Source organism: Trichoplax adhaerens, genomic scaffold (assembly GCF_000150275.1).
Source record: "Trichoplax adhaerens TRIADscaffold_2 genomic scaffold, whole genome shotgun sequence".
Classification (NCBI taxonomy): domain Eukaryota; kingdom Metazoa; phylum Placozoa; class Uniplacotomia; order Trichoplacea; family Trichoplacidae; genus Trichoplax; species Trichoplax adhaerens.
In genome coordinates this window covers 8,418,048-8,438,455 of record NW_002060944.1, presented here as the reverse complement: position 1 = coordinate 8,438,455, position 20,408 = coordinate 8,418,048, and the positions used below count along the sequence as shown (strand labels likewise).

Here is a 20,408-nt window from a genome sequence, read left to right as displayed (position 1 = left end):
TAATAGTTGTTGCTCAAGTCACCTACTGAAAATTTATTTATTCTTTTTATAAGCATTACTATTTTCTAAAGCTTACTCTAATATTGCATTTATCTCCATAATTTAATCCATGAATGTTTAATTTCCCTTCCTGTACAAATAGTGGGGTTGATAGGTAAGCTAATAATGCGAGCGTAACAACAACAAATTCTCATAGTGTTGATATCAATAATCAATTCTATATTAAGCATGCAAAGATTATAGTGTTTCATAAATGCATTATATAGTATTTGTAAGATTCGTTATTAGTAATTTGTGTTAATATCAACCAAAGGTAATTATAATTACCATGAATCAGAAATGTTAGTAACTTTTATGTTTTATACCATCCTCGTATCATATGAATTCTGAAAAATCTCGGTTAGATCTCCAAAATCCCCTGAGTAAGTTTGACTTTGCTTGCCTTATCTAAATTGTGTATAATCCCTAGAGCGTTAAGTTACAGCCTCATAATTGCTTAAGCAATTTATCGGTTAAAAAATGTAGAGATTAAACAGAAAGGATAGAATGATGTATACGTAGTCTTTCCTGGTAGAAAATAAATCATGATAGATATTGCGTTAATTTCTAAGAAATTATTTTCTTTTCATACACATGTCTTTCACAATCAATCTTGCTCTCCAATTCTACAAACTGAACTGAAAACTGATCGGAAACATAAAATTCAGCGAGTAAGGAGACTACTAAAGAATAAGTCTTTGTTAATAGTATTGATTTATAGCCAATACTATAATTTATTGCAGCCTGTTCACTGTTAAATAAATACTAACAAAAATTGTTGTACTCTAATTAGGCTTTAACGGCAAACCTTATACCAGTGAAAAATGATTGGAATTAAATTGAATTTATGTAATAGAATCGTTGACCATGAAGTACCTGTCATATCGATACAATATAGTGAATCATAAAGTGAACTAAAAATAATAATATATAAATGATCGCTTACTCATGAGCCTGTAATCCTTTCTCAATGAACTGAATTTATTCGTAATAAATTAAGATTGTAATTTTTCAATTTTCTAGATATGCAATCGTATTCAAATCAGATGTACCTATAGCTCAAAGATTTTGCACTATAGGAAGTACATAATCTGATTGCACATGATTGTATATGTATGGTTATTTTCTATAATCAAAATGTAGATGATAACAATTTATAATCTCATATTGATTATGATAAATTATCATTACTACACTTATGGACTTATGGTTGCAATACTTTTCTATATCCCTCATTTCTTGGTAGAATGTGATTTAGCTGAGCTTTCAATAAAATCCTTTATCAGGCTGTTAAGTTATTACGATCACGTCGCTGCCGCTATCATGATGTAACTCATAAAGTCGATGATAACTCTATGTCGTAAATTTTACACGCTTTAACAGTTCATCTTTGATAAGTATTTAAAGTTAACTTCATTTCATAGGCAATAATTATTTCATTCGCATTCAAGGATGAGAGATTTCAAAATTTAATAGTCAATTCCATTGTCAAGTCATAACGTATATTACATTAAGTTGATGACAGTTGCAAGTTAAATCCAGATTCTATGTATTAATATCTCAAGAAAGAACTCACTGATTAGTTTGAGTTTGAATACCACATGCTAATATAGCCTTAGTAATAAAATAATTGATAGATTTTCAACACATTGACTCGTGCGATTTGTACAAGCACTAATCATAGTGCTTCATCTCCAGACTGTATATATACATTCACTTGCCGACTCTAAGTGGCAGTAGAATAATGATATCCTATGGAATATTATAGAAATGATATTGTACGCAGCAGAACACTGCAATGAGATTATTGCTTTTTGATATTCAAGGAGACTCCAATTAAATTGACATTACGATTTTACAAAATAAATTCCGTTCTTGTACTTGCCGACGCTAGGATTGGAACCTTTGCTACGATCTACCCAGTGACCGATAGAATGATGAGAATTGGATTTTTTCTTGTCTTTATCTGATCGCTTTTTAGCTTTTGCATCCATATTCCCAGTAGCTAAATCTAGCTGCCTCTTTGTTCTTTCTCTGTCTTTCCTAATCTTTTGCACTTTCATATACAACGGGTATGGCATTTTATTGTCTTTATGCTTTTGACCACCCAATCTTTCAACTGTTTCTTGCTCCACTTTCTTACGTTGTTTGTAATCGAATCCACTAATACCAAATTTTAGCACATCCTTGGACATTTCTTTTAATTCAGCCTTTGCTTCTTGCTGCATCTTCAATTGATCTCGGCGAGTTACTGTCATATTACATTATGAAATATTAGCATCACAAAATATGAAATTGAGCTCAATATTGCTACAGTTATTGATTGATTAATTTCTATTAGCGATGCAATACGAGTGGGTTGCAGCCGATACGTTAATTACTATACATGTAGACAGTAAAAAAAGCTTAACCACTATCTGATCGTTATTTACCGTTTAGAAAGTGTATAATACGCCATCTATGCATTTCCATCGAATGCCTACTCCCGCTCCAATTCAATGGAGTATTTAATACAGTATACGAGTCTATCTCTTCATGTTAATTGCATTGACGATCGTGGCAATGTTGCATTTAAGTATCTAGTTTCTACACTGTTATACAGTATACTGTACTCGTATATCGAGACTGATCAATTAGCCTAGCATGCCATGACAAGTCATCATTACTGTACTTGTCTGTACCTAATATTTTGCTGACTGGTTTGTCCATACTGGCTACCTTAGGTTTCTTTATTCGAGGATCTTGAAATTTGACTACCACAGGCTCTTTCTTTCGAGGAAACTTCGCTTCTTTCGGTGCCATTGGAGCATCAGCTCGATGTGATTGATCCACCACGTTGTCATGTAAACTCGATGGTAGACTTGCAATAGTATGTGCGGATCGACGTTGAAGCTTGCGTTGCTTTTTGTCCATTCCACCGAGTTGAATCGTGTCCGCTCTTGATTCTATTCTACACGTCGATGGTTGTTCTATAGGTAATATGTCGACTGTCGAGCGAGGAAAGGTTATTCGACGAAAGGGCAATTAATGTCCTAATTCATCAATTCTATAGTACACAACTTAATACGACAGTATGCCGTAGTAGGGTATTTATTCCAGTTTGCGTTGGCTGCATCAGTACTGTATCAACTACAGCGTGATTGGCTGAATGGGATCGTCCTGTAACTACTGCATAATCAGCTAAAGTAATCCGGCCATAAATTAATTAATTTTATGCAATTCTATACCAATACATATTCACTGAATGAATACTGTACACTAACTGTAAACCAATGGATATAAACTGTTAAGACAGAGGCGTTTGATATGGACTACTAAATGAACATGTACTAATCCAGTACATTTGATTTAGCTATCCAGTTGGTTGCAGTAGTTTATCGGAGCAGCACCAAGTTTATTATTTCTTTTTACAGTATACTATTTGAGAGCTATGCACTAGATTTGAGCCATCCAATTAGTTTGAGTTATTAATCAGAATGGCACAAGTTATTGCTTCCAGTATTTGTGAACCACTGTATATATATATATACTGTACTGTACTCTCCACTTGATTGGCTTGTTTTACAGAGCAAAAAAACTTGAATTCAAAATAATCCCACTATCAAACTTCTGGTTCCTCCATACTACGATAGTATAAGTAAGGGAAATCAAAGTCATATCTACATGGTAGAGAACAGTAGTAATGGCAGGCACTACTCAAAAAGAAAGGAACGGTCGTCAACGTAAAATAATTCGGAGGCTGACCATTTTTTGGTCACTTTATTGTACGGTATGAATAAAACCGTTTACCCTACTGCACCAAATCAACCCAGCAGTTAATTTGGATGTTAATCGCAGACAGGATGCGTATAGTATACCGTTGAAGCAGACATACGCTACCGTTGAAACGACCAGTAAGCAGAGTAAAATTATAATCAGCCTGCCAATACATTGATTCTTAGTACAACGACCGTTTGATATCCCATTCCTTTTCTTTTTTTATCTAATATTAGTACAGTAGTCCCTAGTAACGGCTACCAGTGCCGTAAAAACATTGCCGTTGAGGAATCCCTGCGGTTACTATTCTTACTGCAGTTTACCGTCAACATTGAATCTAGTCTGGACACGAAATGATGACTCCCTTCATCCTGCTGTCCTTCCGTATTCGAATTTTTAAGCCATAGAGTAAATGGTGCAAAATATCTGTCTTTAAACAGAACTGCAAGGGGCAGCAGGAGAAAGGGTGACATCCTTTTTACGGTATTCGTATTTTTTAGGCATAGAGTATCTGGTGCAAAATATCTGTCACTAAGTATCTGGTGCAAAATATCTGTCACTAAAGAGGACTAACTGCAAGCGGATAGCAGGATAAAGGGTGATTGATATCCTTTTTACGGTATTCGTATTTTTTAGCCATAGAGTATCTGGTGCAAAATAGTTGTTACTAAAGAGTACCAAGTGCAAGGGATAGCAGGATAAAGGGTGACATCCTTTTTACGGTATTCGTATTTTAGTCATAAAGTATCTGGTGCAAAATAGTTGTCAGTAAACAGTACCAAGTGGAAGGGGATAGCAGGAGAAAGGGTGACATCCTTTTTACAGTATTCGTATTTTAGTCGTAGAGTATCTAGTGCAAAATAGTTGTCAGTAACCAGTACCAAGTGCAAGGGGATAGCAGGAGAAAGGGTGACATCCTTTTTACAGTATTCCAATTTTTAGCCAAAGAAGTATCGGGTGCAAAATAGTTGTCACTAAAGAGTACTAACTGCAAGCGGACAGCAGGAGAAAGGGTGACATCCTTTTTAAGGTAGTGTACAGTACTATCCACTGTAGTGGACGAACAAAGATAGTGTACTGTACTGTACTATTACAGTAAACTGTACTGTAAGCCCGTGGCACTTGCATTCTTGACATTCAATCGCACCTTAGTAGGTTGCAGGTTAACGTTGAATGTCCATGGATGCTTCCAGAACATTGGAGCACGTTAACGACGCGTCTAGAATACCTATTGTACTGATCGTGGTGATTGGATATAAAAGCCAAGGTGATTTATTGTGGGATTGAATCTCTTGGTCAACATTGTTGCTGACAAAATCCAACGACGACATAAATTGTTGTTATTGCCAATATTCATTGAAGCTCAAAACTCTTCTACTCTCTATTCTACGTCAAGTCTTGATTGATTGAATTATTGCATCTAGTGGATTATCCTGACGCCAAGATGGGCAAGGACTACTATCAAATTTTAGGCGTTCAACACAACGCCACCGACGATGAAATTAAAAAGGCTTATCGCAAAATGGCTTTAAAATACCATCCTGATAAAAATAAAGACAAAAATGCCGAAGAAATATTTAAGGATGTGGCTGAAGCTTACGAAGTATTAAGCGATAAAGAAAAGCGCGGAATTTATGACCGTTATGGTGAACAAGGACTCAAAGGTCACTTTGCTGATGCATCCAGCAATGATAGCCACGGCACCTACTCGATGCCGCATGGATTTAAGGCTTATACATTCCATGGAGATCCATTCCAAACTTTTAGCCAAGTCTTTGGGACAGGAACTCCTTTCGCTGAGTTATTTGGATCGACTGGTGGCACTTCACGCAATGGCCATTTCAGTATGTTTGATAACTTTGATGGCGGCTTCAATGCCAACCATGACGAAAGTCCTTTTATGTCTTTCACTAATGGCTTGGATCGTGATCATCAAGCAGGGTTAAAGCAAGACCCACCTTTGCTGAAAGAACTTTATCTGTCGCTGGAAGAGCTCTATTCTGGATGCACCAAACGAATGAAAATCAATCGAAAAGTCGTCAATTCCATGGGTCAAGAGACAAGGCAAGAAAAAGTCTTAGAAATCAACGTTAAACGAGGCTGGAAAGAAGGCACCAAGATCACCTTTCCTAATGAAGGCGATTCCTTTCCTAACAGGAAGCCTGCTGATATCATCTTTGTCATTAAAGAGAAGCCTCACCAAACTTGGAAACGCGACAATAACGATTTACAGTATACCGTCAAAGTCAACTTAAAGGAAGCCTTGCTTGGAACAAAGGTCTTTGCACCCATCATCGCAGGTGGCGTGAAAGAAATTACAATTAACGAAGTCATTCGACCTGGCTATACGTACACCATTCGCGGAGAAGGCATGCCTCTACCTAAAAATCCTAATTATCGTGGCGATTTGGTGCTTAAATTTGATATCGATTTTCCCAAGCATTTATCAGACCATAGCAAACAACTACTGAGAAATGCACTACCGTAATCGCAAAAGCGTGGTTAGCATTGATGATTTTGTAAACGATCATTCGTGTATGTAGAATCATACATCATCTCTCTGTTTATGATACATTTCGAACTAGTCAGTTAGTACCGTTGTATAGAACAAAAGCAGCTAGCAACAATCAAGCTGATCTTATGAACTTCTGTATATAAACGAAATTATATCGTATCATCTCCATGATGGACAAACTCGTAATCACCAACTAGCTCAATTTTTTATCATCCAATTCTGGCGATTATCAAACTCGGCTATATTGATCATACCAAGCATAAAATATCCTTTGCAAATTGCTTTGACTCTTCAAGATTGATATCTTTTACGATAGAATGCCTAATCAATACTATTGAATGGTCATTTTGGGTGGATATTACTTATTACGTGCGAATAATAATAATCTCAACAAATATTAATATATTTTCGGTTGATTCGGCATCCATTGCTGATGCTAATGTCAATTACTGTACTTTCACTCAAGTATTATCATCGCTGAACTACTGGCGTTGTATAGACATTTCAATCTTGTCCAAATAATTCATTCCGTATTAATATATTATAAACTGTAAACAAATGCAACTTAAATGGAACGACTGTAAATAAGAATTTTTCACAATGCGTCAGATATATAGTATACGAATAATCATATATTTATAAATAATTACTCTATGTGTAATTATCACCAGATTATAACCATGAAGCAATAAAATGATACCATTTCAATCTCATGTATAGCGATTGTTTGTTTTAATTAGGAATTAGCTAGGATTTGTAGAGCCATCAAAGTGCACCTTTATTACAATATAATACCGATCAAGCAATCACTATTTCACATTATAAAATGATAACGATCATTTACAAAATCTACATCAATATACAGTAGATGAGTCAAGGGTACATCATTGCAGTTGATGGCTGAAGTTGACATATTCTTACAGATTTTGTAATTAAAAGATGTTCAACTACAATAGTACAGACTAAATGTGAAAGTCGATCCAATGAGCCACTAAACCAAACTCATGGTACTACGGTAGTCGGGGATTACTCAAGAAGGAACGCCTTGGAAGGTAAACTTTCTTCTGAGGTATTTTTTTCTTACGTAATCCCCAGTAGTACGTATACCAGTCTAACAGGATTAGTTATAATAGATGTTGCGCCTAGTCAGCAATTTTTTACTACCCCTTTATGACGATTAACTGCATAACCAGTTGAGAATTTACACCAAATTTAATACGTGTAAAACGACTGTAGTGATGCACCCCATATTTGATTATAAGGATAGCTATGTTTGATATCGTTAGGTTACTAAGAAAAGATATTATCATGCAGCTAATATTAGATGATTGATAACTACCATATTAGAAAGGGAAATCGTTGATGGCTAATATTAGCCAGTTGACTAATTATGGTACAAGATTTATATGACTAGAAACACTGTAATTGTGAAGATGCCCAACACCGAAAGGTGCTGGACATTAATAAAAGAGTAGTGATATCTTAAGTAGAATGATTTAGATTGTAGAAGATAATGATGTTCTATTTGAGAAAAAGTATTTTGTTTGATGGCTCATGTCTGATTGCAGATTAATCAAGTTGTCATAAATGGATTTAGCGAAATGTATTTAAGACCTGTAGAGATGACCTCACAAGAGAGAAGAGACTTCACTTCGCTTTGAGCTTGGAATACTTTAGATTTTAGACTAGATTCTTGCAGTAATCAATTATTGCTCTACTATTCCTAAAACTTTGTAATAAAAGCCTTTTAGAAAATACTATTGACTAAGACAGTTATTGTGAGACATTTTTATTACAACAGCCAATACAGTATTCTTGCCACAGCTTGTGGTAGTAGATTTTGATTTCAATAAATGATAATAGGATTCACTTGTACTGTAGAAAATGTTGTGCCTAGTCAGCGGAATCTTGTTAATCCTCTATGTAAGATTAACTGCATAATTAAACGAGAATTGGACGCGTACGATTATAGCAAGTACAGGAGACGTAAAACGACCCATGTTATTACAACAGCATGCGGTAGTAGACTTAAATTTCAACAAATAATTATAAGATTTAGTTATAAAAGATGTTGCGGCTAGTTAGCGATTTCTTATTATCCCCATGCAAGATTCACTACCGTAACTAACTAGTCTGAGAATTTACACGTACTCAGCGATTTCTTATTATGCTTTCACGCAAGATTAATTACATAACTAGCCAAGAATCGACACATATTTACGAGTATACTGTAAGTTCAAGACATGTAAAACGATCAATACTATTGCTACAGTATGTCGTAGTCGATTTCAAATTCTGTAAGTAGCTTAGAGTAAACTCGTAAAAATAAACGGTTAATTCTAAATAGCTTCATAGAATAGGTTAGTATCACAAACAGCTCTGAATATACTCGATTGGAATTACTTGTATGACCAAATCTAACGTATTGCTACAATTTTAAACGACTGTTAACATCGCACATTCTTTTAAGCATGACACATCAAAGTGCCACTAATGCTATTAGTCCTTGCCAAATATATTATCAACCATACTTGAAGAATACAACAAACGAGTTCCAGTCTAACACTAAATGATTTGAAATTTTTTAAAATAACTTCTATACGTCTACATATTTGACAGAAACGCATTGAATGTGAAAAAAGAACTGATAGAATTTCTATTAAAACTCGTAAATAAGTAATATCCGTCTTGAGTAATTAATAAATTCTTTCTTCCATAAAATCCGGAATTCATTGAATGCAACTGATGTTTCCTATACCATATACAATAGCCATATGGAGTTCGTATGAAACAAAAATCTGTCGATGTTGCAACTGGTTGATAAAATTAATTTATACTAAGTTACACTGACAATATCAACTCGAGTTAATTCATAACGCTTCCATATGTTTACATATGCGAATTTTAGGAGAATATATGCTACTACTAGTAAGCCTAGATTGACATAGACAGACTATCTTCATCTACTGCTCCTGTTAAGTACTATACTCTAATACATTCTTCAAGTAATTTCAACTTGTTCACGCTACCATGGTGGAATAGCAGTAGTGTAGATACCTCGAAGCGACTATCATCGATGTTTTGCACTGCTAAAATAACCTAGAATTGAATATTAGATGAATGCTTTCTCTACAAAGCTAGCAGCGATAACGAATTGCCGGTACACTTTTATTCTTATTGCGACCTACAGCAAGTAAAAACTCTGAGTTCTAACCACTGGAATAAATACCAATCTTATGCGATTCATTTATTAATAATATACTAGGCCGACAACCATTTCTATCAAGAGCTCTACACGACTTTACTCACGCTAGAGTAAGCCTCGACATTAAAGGAAGAAAAATCGCGCTCGTCAGAAATACAACACACAGTAATTGTCAAAGAGCCTAATATTGTGCCTTAATCCTTACAAAAGTTTGATATTCAAGAACCTACCAACAATTTCCTCAAGAAAGAAAAAAATGGCCTACAAGTCAGCCCTGCAACATTTAGAGCAAAGTCAAGCGAGCTGCAATTTTTATTGCTGCCGTAGAACGCTAATTGCCTTGAATGCTTGCTATTTAATAATTGGTATTATTCTAATCTCCACGGCAGCTGGTGCTAGCATAACCAAAGTAGTGACAAGTTTACCCGTTGTCGGTGCAATCATCACTATTGGCATTTTCCTTATTTTAGTCTCCATTTTTGGTGCCGCAGTGGCGATATGTCATAGTAGCATTGGTTTATTGTTTTATACCTTGATTATGGTTGGGGTTTTCACGATGCAGTTCGCTGTTTCTATTGCTGCTTTATCCATTAACCGACAGCAAGAACATCTGGTTATGTCTAAAGCATGGGATAAACTGCCATGGACAACTCGGCATGGCATCCAAGAACGATTTGATTGTTGTGGCTTTGATTCATCCACTGGAAATGCTAGTGCATCAACTCCAAGCTGTCATGTGTTGAAATGCTATAGAATAAAGCAATCATGTTCATATTGTTATCCAATTATGAAAGATATTATTACTGCAGCGTTAAAAGGTGGTGGTGGAGTAGGTTTATTTTTTAGTTTTTTCGATTTCCTTGGTATTTTCTTTGCCCATCGATTGCGCCGTTTACAAGATCCAATTCATGTTCCAACTAATCATCTTTACTAAATTCATTAGTTTTGATAGCTCAATAGCACAATTTACTCTCATTTATCATAAGTGCTACAGATTGTTACTTTATGGAGGCCTGTAGTGAACTCTAGTATTTAAATTCTTTATGGAATCAAAGGCGAAATAGTCCGTATTTGTTTACTAATACCTGTATTTAGGATCAATAAAGAATCAGGAATAATCTTAGCTACATTCATGGCAATTCAGCCATCTTAAGCTTTTATTTTTAACAATATGATAATATGCATAATATTAATTTTAAATAGAAACAAATCAAGTATTGCATAGATATAATATAAGAAGCGAATTACAACAGCTTATATGAATTCAAACTCATTATCTTGCTAGGATATTGTAGCATGTAGATGTATTAACGTGCAGAATGCATTAAGATCTTACATTTTATCGAAAGTAATAACTATGCTTAAACATTGAGTAGCGTAACAATTATAATAATTATTAGCTAATTTAAGATACAATTTTTGGCTCTTGTTCGAATTGGTTGCGCTTATTTTAGACGATTTAAAGGTAATCGATGTTTATCAAGGCACACCTATGTACTCGTATTACGGTTACGATGAAAGTTGCTAAGTAAATTACTAAAGATTCTATAAATTTAAATACATGATACAAAAACCTATTGTAAGTTATCACTACTCCAATTAAGGCTAACCCTACTGGATAGGTAATGAAGTCTATCATCACTAGTAGAAGTAAAACGTGATCTATTTCTGCCTATATGCAGACGTCACTAGCTTTAAAAATCAGGTACTGTGGAAATTAGAATCGTTTTATTCAATTAAAGAACTCTCTAACTATGAATTCAGTTGTCCAAATTGTGTCTGCGATAGTAAAGCTGATGGAATTCATTGACATAATAAAATTTTTACAAGATATTTCAATTCGATAAATACTACAGTCAAGAATAAATGATGAGACTTTGATGAATTTATCGACTATTCCGAGAGAACTGTGGAAGTATTTCGATTGAGGGTAACAAAATAGAATACAAGCGTCATTAATGTTGCTTATTGTTTTATGAACTTGTATAAATTTGAAACAATCAATTTAATTTAGTAAATATCTTGAAATAAATAAACGAAAATAGGTACTTTGACTGTTTGCTATTTGGGCCATAATCTCAATTTCATGAATATTACCGAGAATACTTAATCTCGATAGCAATTTATTTCCAATCGCTAACTTTTAAAGTCTATATCTAAAATCAATTGCGACAATTAAGATCTGACTTTCTTTTGCAATGCAATAGTAAACCTAGTAGCATAGCAACCAGCGATTGAAAGCATTTTTTTCAATGACTACCCGTATATTACTAAAGAGCCTGAAAGGACAAAAGTAGTCTACAGTAAAAATTTCCAATTAACACTATCAATCAGTAGATAGGATGACCGCATGTTAGCTTGCTTTTTACAAGGATGTCATAGTACTATATGAGTATTATATCATAGGTATATTCATCATACTTATCGAGGCTTTTTATTCTAATTAATTATATACCAAAGAGCATGGAAGTAAGAATGCAGTTAGTATTCAAAATTTTTTATTGATACGAAGTAAAGTTATTATTCACCTGCTATCAAGTGATAGAATAGCTGCATGCGAGTTTGCTATTTATTTTGAGCGGGTGTAAAATATTTTTGGAAACTTCCTATACGGTTACTGGAGAGCCTTGAAGAAAGTGAGCAACCAGCTGCAAGAAAATTGCCAATTAAATAATGTTATCGTCCATCCACTATCATTCGATGGTGTAATTGCATGCAAGTTTGCTTTTCATTTTGAAGGAGTACCTTGGCTTATTTAAAATATTTGTCGAGGCTTCTTATTATAAACATCCTATAGTCTAGAAGAAAGAAAGTAATTTATGTTAAATGAGCACATTATCGTAAACCGTCAGTAAAGCGACGGGAGTTTGCACTAGTATCTATCAAAGCTTTCAATCATATATAAATAAATACTACACAGCCTGAAATGAAGGAAGTACGGTAGTCAACAGTAAAATTTCCAATGAAGGATATCATAGCATGGTCGCATACAAGCTTGCTTATAAGGACACTACACTACAGTACGACGTCCTATATTTATAAAATTTATTAAAGCTTCCTACTATAAATGAATTCTACCATATTGGGAGGAAGGAAGCAGTCCACAGTAACAATTTCCGATTAAAGTTGTCTTAATAGCATGGTTATATGCAAGCTTGCTTATAAGAATTTGATGTCCTACTGCATATTTATAAAATTTAATTATCGAAGTATCCCACTATAAAGCGAATACTACTGAGCAGACCTCCGTAGAAGGAACGAAAGAGTCAATAGTTAGAATTTCTAACTAATGATATCATTTGTTATTTGATAGCATAGTTGCATGCATGCTTATTTGATGTCCTCTATATCTATGAAATATGTCGAAGTTTGCTACTATAAAATGAACACTACAGAGCTTAGAAGGGAGAAAAAAGTCAACGATTCAAAATTTTAATCAACGCCATCATTCGTCATTTGATAGCATAATCGCACTCTTGCTTGCTTGCAAGAATTTGGTGTCCTATACGTATAGCACTCATCGGAGCTTCCTAGTATGAATGAGAACTACAGAGCCTGGAAGGAAGGAAAATATCAATAGTAAAATTTTTAAATGAACGCTATTAATCATCATTTGATAGCATAGTTGCATGCATATTTATATAAAATCTATCGAAATTTTTTACTATTATATGAAAATTGCATAGCCTGGAAGAAAGGAAAGAGTCAGTAGTAAAAATTTCTAACAAGCGCTACCATTTATCTTTCATAGCATAGTTGCATGCATACATCGAGCAAATTTATCGAAACTTCCTAACACAAAATGAACACTACAGAGCTTGGAAGGAAGGATAAAGTCAATAATAAAAATTTCTAATTAACGCTACCATTCGTCATTTGATAACATAGTCACATGCATACTTGATTAAAAGAACTTGATGTTCTATATTTATACAATTTATTGAAGCTACCTACTATAAATGAACATTACAGAGCCTGGAAGAAATAAAGCAATCCATAGTAAAAATTTCGCTATCATTCGTCATTTGATAACATGGTCGCATACCATTGCTTCTTGGTTATAAATTTTAATTTACTAAAGTTTCTTTGATACAAGTATCAACAATTCACAAATTATTGAAATAGAGATTTTACCGAGAATAGAAGCTGTTATGATGTATATAAGCAATAAAGCTAAAAGTGTAGTAGTCGCACAAAATTTGGTTAAAAATTTATAACTGTTTTGAATAGTCACGAGAGACAGATGATTCATCATCCGTTAGGAAATAGATAGAACTAATTAAGTCATGGCTACGTGGCAACTATCCTATCGAGTTGATAAATAGGAGAGGCTTCTGAAATAGAATCCATAACGCAAGCAAGCAATCAATCCAATAGAGTTAATTCGGAAACGACTAGTTCGATATCGTTTGTGGTAACTTGTTATCAAGCGATAAACAAGCGGTATACAATATTGAAAATGAGCTCTCATTTTACGGGTGAATGATCGAAATTGAGGGTTTCGATTGATATTTAACTTATTATTAGACAGTCCGTTGTCATCATCATCATTGAGGCCACGGACATGATTAGCATACCTTATTAGATTTGACAAAGTAACATATGGTTTAGGCAACAGCTGGCGACTTTTAACCGTTCTACTTTCTACTTTAAAGCTGTAATGAACTGTATTGAATCGGACTCATTTTTAACGGTATCATTGCTATCCAGTTGAATTTTTTCCTCTCATTAAATACCAATAGTTTCTTTCCTGAAATACCGACACACCAGCTCGGTAGCCCATATATAGTGAGAAATAGAGAGAGTGAGAAGGCGGCAAGGTATGGCATTATTGATACAAAGTTAGGCCAACTACGCATAGCTGTAGCCCAATTAACTTGATTGATATTCTATTTAGGCAGCGATTGGCTCGAACACAGATTTTAAGCAAAGTTGCAAGTCTGTCGTCATCAATACCCCTCGTGGTGATCATCTGTTTCTTATTCAACTCGAATACAGTAAATGATTCGGTTTCCACCATTACTTCCCCTATTCTAGTTGAATTGAAATAGACAAGAAGCCAACTACTCTTCACCAACTTTAATCCTTTCATCGATAGTGATCTCTACTTCTGGCTTGAAGTGAATTGGCTAAATCTACTGTGGCAAGAAATCTTTTGCATCCATTTTTTCTCTTCATCGCTGCTCTCGAGACGATTTAGGGGATAGTCGTAACGATTATTGATTCCTTTCTGCAAGTTTTTCTATCTGATTGAGTTATTCTCCGAATCAATTGAATCATATCATGGCTAATTCACAAGAATGTAGCTATACATTTGTTAAAGTTTCATTAATTATAATTAACATTATCTACGTGTTGGTAGCAATGACCATGATTGGGGCTGCAATCTTTGCTGGTGCTGCACAAAAATTAACCAGTTTACCAATACTAGGTGCAGTGACAGCCGTGGGGATTATTTTACTCCTTCTAGCCATCATGGGTTTCGTTGGAGCTGCTAAACACAATCAAGTTTGCCTCTTTTTTTATATGATACTGGTTTGCTTGATGTTTATGATCCAATTTTCAACATCTATTGCTGCCTTAGCTTTAGATAATACCCAACAACGGACAATCTTGCGCACCGGTTGGGATGGAAGTAGTAAAACGACCAAATCTCAAATTGAGAAAATGTTCCATTGCTGCGGTTTCGATGCCCAAAACTTAACCGTATTCTATGAAACTCATCCACAGTGCTCTCGACGATTACCTTGTTATTACTATTTACAAAATTCCATTTCACGTGCATTAAAAATTGCTGGTGGTGTTGGCTTAGCTTTTAGCTTTACCCTCTTTATTGGTGTCTATTTATCTCATCGTTTCCGAAATATGAAGGATAACACCGATATAGACGATAACTTTTTCTAAAAGTAAATGTTACCGATTGAGATGGTGGCTGTAGTTCAATGGATCCTAATTGAAAAATACCGTCTCTCATATGTTTATTAAGGCTAGCTTTCAAACTTGGTGTCAGTATCATTTCTACAACCAACCAGATGCATAATTTAGAGCATGTTATACAGTATTAAATTAGAATGACTGATGGTATTACTCTATTCTTACCAGTTGATGTCAGCAATTGTAAACTCGTCTATCATACAGTAATCTAGAATGCTGGAGAACAAGGTAAGACAATTTTATACCACTTCATAACTTGATCATGAAAATCATTCACATCGACAATAGACTATAATGTATCAACTCTATAAACACCATTTCAAATCTACAATTCTAAGCTATAATGGTTACGATAGTGGATTCATAACAATGCCTTCTCTAATCTTATTTTATGGAAAAAGTTATAATAACTACCATCGTATTCTAGATAAAATATTTATTTTAAGCGGTTTGTTTCATGTCTAGCTCATTCTAATCTAATCTATTATTGAATAGCGTGTAGCAATAGATTAAAAGAAAATACTCTCTGTGACAGATTGTAATTCTTGAATATCGGGTAGTGATTCTACTAAAATATTTCTAAATCATTCACTATTTACTCTTTTCCGCCGCAACGGTTTGTGAACCAATCTGTCTGTAAGTTTCAATTTCGATTAGTCAACGCTTATTAGGAAATTTATGCCATAACATTTAATTGTAAGCTCTACCGAAGTAGTCCATAACTGACATATTAATTTTTCCATTATGTCTCTATTCCAATATCTTCTATTTCTAGTATCGTGCTAATTATATGGACATGCCAAAACCCAATCTTAAACGGGTATTATGGTTGTCACTGTTAATACGACAGCCTTGTTAAGTTTATCAACTATCCCAACAATAATAAGCTTGTAATTGCTGTCTAATATTCAATGAATGTCATTCCAATTGTAACAATTAATTTTGTTCTTTTTCTTGATCATCAACCATAATCACAGAAAAGCAACAAAAACTAACTTATCTTTAAATCAGTATTGCTGTTATCATCATTCAACAACAACGTCAAGCATTTCAATAAATTAGAATTTAGCTCATGGATACAAATCACGAAAACAGACTTAAAATGGATCATAATACAGTATTCCATTTTGGTATGGTTATCATTTATTTTAACAAGATACGATGATTATTTAGTGATATGACCGGGGGAGCTCCCATAAAAATACTCACCATCGACTTCGAAACTAGATAGCATCATAAATCAATTACTACCGTAATGTCTCAGCAAATGGCCAATTTCTTTTACCTATAATGCTATAACTATGGCTTTGGGTAATGGATGCATTCTTTAATATCAAACCCGACAGTTCAATTATCCAAATAATATTAATCCCTGAGTATATCCATCATTTTTTAATACTTTTATTAATGTATCTAAAATCAAACTAGAGCAATAGATCAGATTTCCAGTAGTGCTATTTTACCGTATTAAATGGATAAATCTATTCAATAACAGGATTAAGCATTTAAATCAACTAGAATGAACTAGTAGACAAGAAATATTCCCCTTCCCCTACTAGCATTTTAGTATTATTTCATAGTACTACAAATCCGGGTAATTGTAATTTATTTCGAAAGGGATGCACTCATGATTTATAGCTAAAATATACATAGATAAGACAGATCGATAGAAATGTTCTAAATAAATCGCTAATGTTACGTATAACGATGGTATGAGTTAATTAACAAATTTTTTATCGTAAAATCCAATAGTTTAAATATCCAAAAGATATTATGTATAGAGTTTACTCATCATTTTGTAATGCTTTATCAATGTATCGGAAGTCAAAGTAAACGACAGAAAATGTCCACAATTTCCCACAATTCTATTCATAAAATGAATCGTTTCAACCTTACACTTTATCGCTTCTATTCCTACCTGATCTCAGGTACAAATTCCCATTAATGAGAAAAAATATTGATAGTATCCTGTTAAATGGCTATTAGAGTTACATTTTTTTACCTGCATTTTATAAACGCTAAATCTAGAGAATAACTCTTTAGTTTCCTATAATATTTAACTAATTACGGTAATTATCGCTGACCTAAATGAATATTTTTCTAGCAACAATAACGAGTTAAAAGACCAAGAGTACAAATAAGCCATTATTCACAACGCTTGTAGGTTGTTGGTAACCTTCCGAGATCTAAGGATGCCTACATAAGCAGAATTATATTAGATAGCATTATTCAGGGCAATGATTAACTCAGTAACATGCATGCCTCATTGATACATGAATTAGAGTGAAATCAATTTATTTCTTACGTAATACGATAGCACGGCTTCAGCAATACGCTGATTTTCTTCAGCTCGTTCAATAGCTAATTCTACACGTTCCGGCTTACACTGATAGAGAAGTTGATTGTTCACAAAAGTTCCTTCATGGCTTTCAATATTATATTTACTATGATAAATAGTTCTTCGACCAGTTCTACCTGGCTTACCCTGTGTAAATTTACCAGCAAATTTGTCAATAACTCTTTTAGACTCTTTCTGTAGAGCATCATTAGGCTTAGAATAGCGTACTAAAACGCCATAGCCGTGCATTCGACCTTGTTCAAACTCTCCAGTATAACAAATTTCTAATTCTGGAGAATATAATTTACCATGGCCATGAAATAAACCATTTAGCCAATGACCAATATAAATATAACGATTAGCCATTTCTTGTTTACCGATACCATTTTTTTCACCTTTTGCAATATCGACTTGGCCGATATAAGTGCTTCTTTTCCCATCACTGTCTTGATAAACCAAGCGTCTTAGTTGAAGGTTACACGGATCGATCATCTTGACTACTGAATCGGTTTATCCAATAAGAAATAAATGCACTTAGAGCTATCTTGTTTAATCTATTCCTTGAATTTGAGTTGTGTTTTACAATGAATGTATTGATCGAAGAACTAGACCAGATAATACCTTATTAGAAGCTGATATTAAGGATGAGTACGGATAGAATTGAACATTTTAAATTCTTTTCAGTAGTGCTAGCGTCCTTTATTTTCCTCTTGCTACGGGTTGAAACTTTATAATAAAAGTGAAGAAATTTAGCTTTTCAAGTATCGATTCAGTAGTACTAGCGTCCTTTATTTCTTCTTGCTACAGATTGAAACTTGGAATAAACATGAAGAAATTTAGCTTTTCAAATATTGATTCATTAGTACTAGCGTTCTTTATTTTTCCTTTGCTATTGATGGGAATCAAAATGTAGAGAATGAGCTTTTCAAGTTTCGATTTAGTAGTACTTGCGTTCTTTATTTTTCTCTTGCTATGGATTAGAATTCAGAATGAAAAATGTGGAAATTCAGCTTTTCAAATATCGATTCAGTAGTACTAGTGTTCTTTACTCTTTCTTTGGCTATGGATAGGAATTTGGGATAAGAAATAAAGAAATTTAGCTTTTCAAATATCTATTTAATGCTAAATCAGTAATACCAGAGTTTTTTTATATTTCTCCAGCTGTGGAATGGAATTAAGAATAAAAAATGCAGCGATTTAGCTTTTCCAGCATCTAGTCTAAAGTGCTAGATTTGTTTATTTTCCTTCATGTTGATATATACAATTTGACCAACTTTGGTAATCACATCGCTTATATATCATTTACTGCGGTACATTTAATATACTAGCCATAAAAAGTCACGGGTGGAAGATTATGTTAATAATCCACCCGTCATAGATATAAATAGATACAGAATGTAAAATCTAGAGATCATCAAGAATAACTTACTATCCAAGTACTATAGTAAACTATTATGGAATGCACATAAATCAACATCTATATTCTTTACTTATTTAACCTCGATATAAGTTCGAAAAGTGTAGAAAAAATTCATGATTAATATGATGATTTAAAGTGAGTAAGCAACAATCATTACATGCACAATCTAAAGCGCAACGTGCATAAGAAATATGAAAATATCTTGACAATAATTTAATGGCATTCTGGAATGTATAAATCAACACTAATATTTTTACCTGTTTAACCGTAAAGAGTGTTGTCATATCATGCAAAAACACAAGAATAATGCAATGATTCGAAAATAGGATATCCTATTCTAATACTGGTAAACTATTATGGAATGCATAAGTCAACATCACTATGCTTACTTATTTAGCCATAACGTAAGTTATATCATAGAATCATGATTTAAAATAGGTAGGCAAGATACATGCATGACTTGCAGAATCTAAAATCTATCGTCCACAAGAAACAGGACTACTATAATGTTATGATAAGCTGTTGTTGCTACATGAGTAACGTCAAGATCCATCTTTTTACTTTTTTAGCCGTAATAGAAGCCTTCAAGGCATAGAAAAGGCAATTATCTTCTTTCCAAAATACAGTACACGATATTTCGTCACAAAACACCAATCGGAGTTCGAAGAGAATAATGTAATGATTAAAAATGGATGAGCAAGATCATTCTTATTGTTGTTTACACGATGTCGGTATATAATATTACCTAAATTAGGTGTCTTCAATTCCTTCTAGGAATTTTATCAACAGAAATAAAACTACGGACACATTGCTAGTGATTGCCGATGAAATAACTCAACTATCGCCATCTTTGCGCAAGTATTATGACTTTGCTTTCTCCGTCGTCGAGATGGATGAAACGGACTAGGTTAAGTACACCATCTCTAGAAATACCATTTCCATAAACTAATTAGATGATATACTAATCTCAGCAGATCATGATGATAAGTAAAAGAAATGGATATCAATATTCTGCTTCGGATGAACGCTGCTTTTAGCGATCAGTTTTAAATCACCCGATGTGTCAAGTTTCCGTAGCCGCTTTCTACAATAAGCATGGAAATGAATGCAAGTAGATTATACTTTCAGAGAAATTTTCGAAGTTTGCTTCAGGTTTTACGATCTTCATCATATTATCACAAGGCAGGAAATAAAATTCCGT

At 33.9% G+C, this 20,408-nt stretch overlaps 5 protein-coding genes across 5 annotated transcripts; 3 read left to right on the top strand and 2 right to left on the bottom strand.

Annotated features, from left to right (window-relative positions):
* Positions 1 to 1,886: 1,886 nt before the first annotated feature.
* Positions 1,887 to 2,952, bottom strand: TRIADDRAFT_53863 (uncharacterized protein; the record flags this gene model as incomplete). The annotated part of the gene is made up of 2 exons (XM_002109608.1): positions 1,887 to 2,290; positions 2,721 to 2,952. The coding sequence occupies 2 exons, from the start codon at positions 2,950 to 2,952 to the stop codon at positions 1,887 to 1,889; spliced, it is 636 nt and encodes a 211-aa protein (XP_002109644.1).
* A 2,287-nt stretch (positions 2,953 to 5,239) lies between these two features.
* On the top strand, positions 5,240 to 6,283 carry TRIADDRAFT_49929 (uncharacterized protein; the record flags this gene model as incomplete). Its single annotated transcript, XM_002110121.1, has 1 exon — positions 5,240 to 6,283. One exon carries the CDS (start codon positions 5,240 to 5,242, stop codon positions 6,281 to 6,283), a length of 1,044 nt encoding a protein of 347 aa, XP_002110157.1.
* A 3,488-nt stretch (positions 6,284 to 9,771) lies between these two features.
* On the top strand, positions 9,772 to 10,449 carry TRIADDRAFT_20543 (uncharacterized protein; the record flags this gene model as incomplete). The annotated part of the gene is made up of 1 exon (XM_002110120.1): positions 9,772 to 10,449. The coding sequence occupies one exon, from the start codon at positions 9,772 to 9,774 to the stop codon at positions 10,447 to 10,449; it is 678 nt and encodes a 225-aa protein (XP_002110156.1).
* Positions 10,450 to 14,798: 4,349 nt separating this feature from the next.
* TRIADDRAFT_21448 (uncharacterized protein) lies at positions 14,799 to 15,419 on the top strand (the record flags this gene model as incomplete). The annotated part of the gene is made up of 1 exon (XM_002110119.1): positions 14,799 to 15,419. The coding sequence occupies one exon, from the start codon at positions 14,799 to 14,801 to the stop codon at positions 15,417 to 15,419; it is 621 nt and encodes a 206-aa protein (XP_002110155.1).
* Positions 15,420 to 17,233: 1,814 nt separating this feature from the next.
* On the bottom strand, positions 17,234 to 18,279 carry TRIADDRAFT_53859 (uncharacterized protein; the record flags this gene model as incomplete). Its single annotated transcript, XM_002109607.1, has 3 exons — positions 17,234 to 17,314; positions 17,452 to 17,496; positions 17,755 to 18,279. 3 exons carry the CDS (start codon positions 18,277 to 18,279, stop codon positions 17,234 to 17,236), a joined length of 651 nt encoding a protein of 216 aa, XP_002109643.1.
* Positions 18,280 to 20,408: the final 2,129 nt, after the last annotated feature.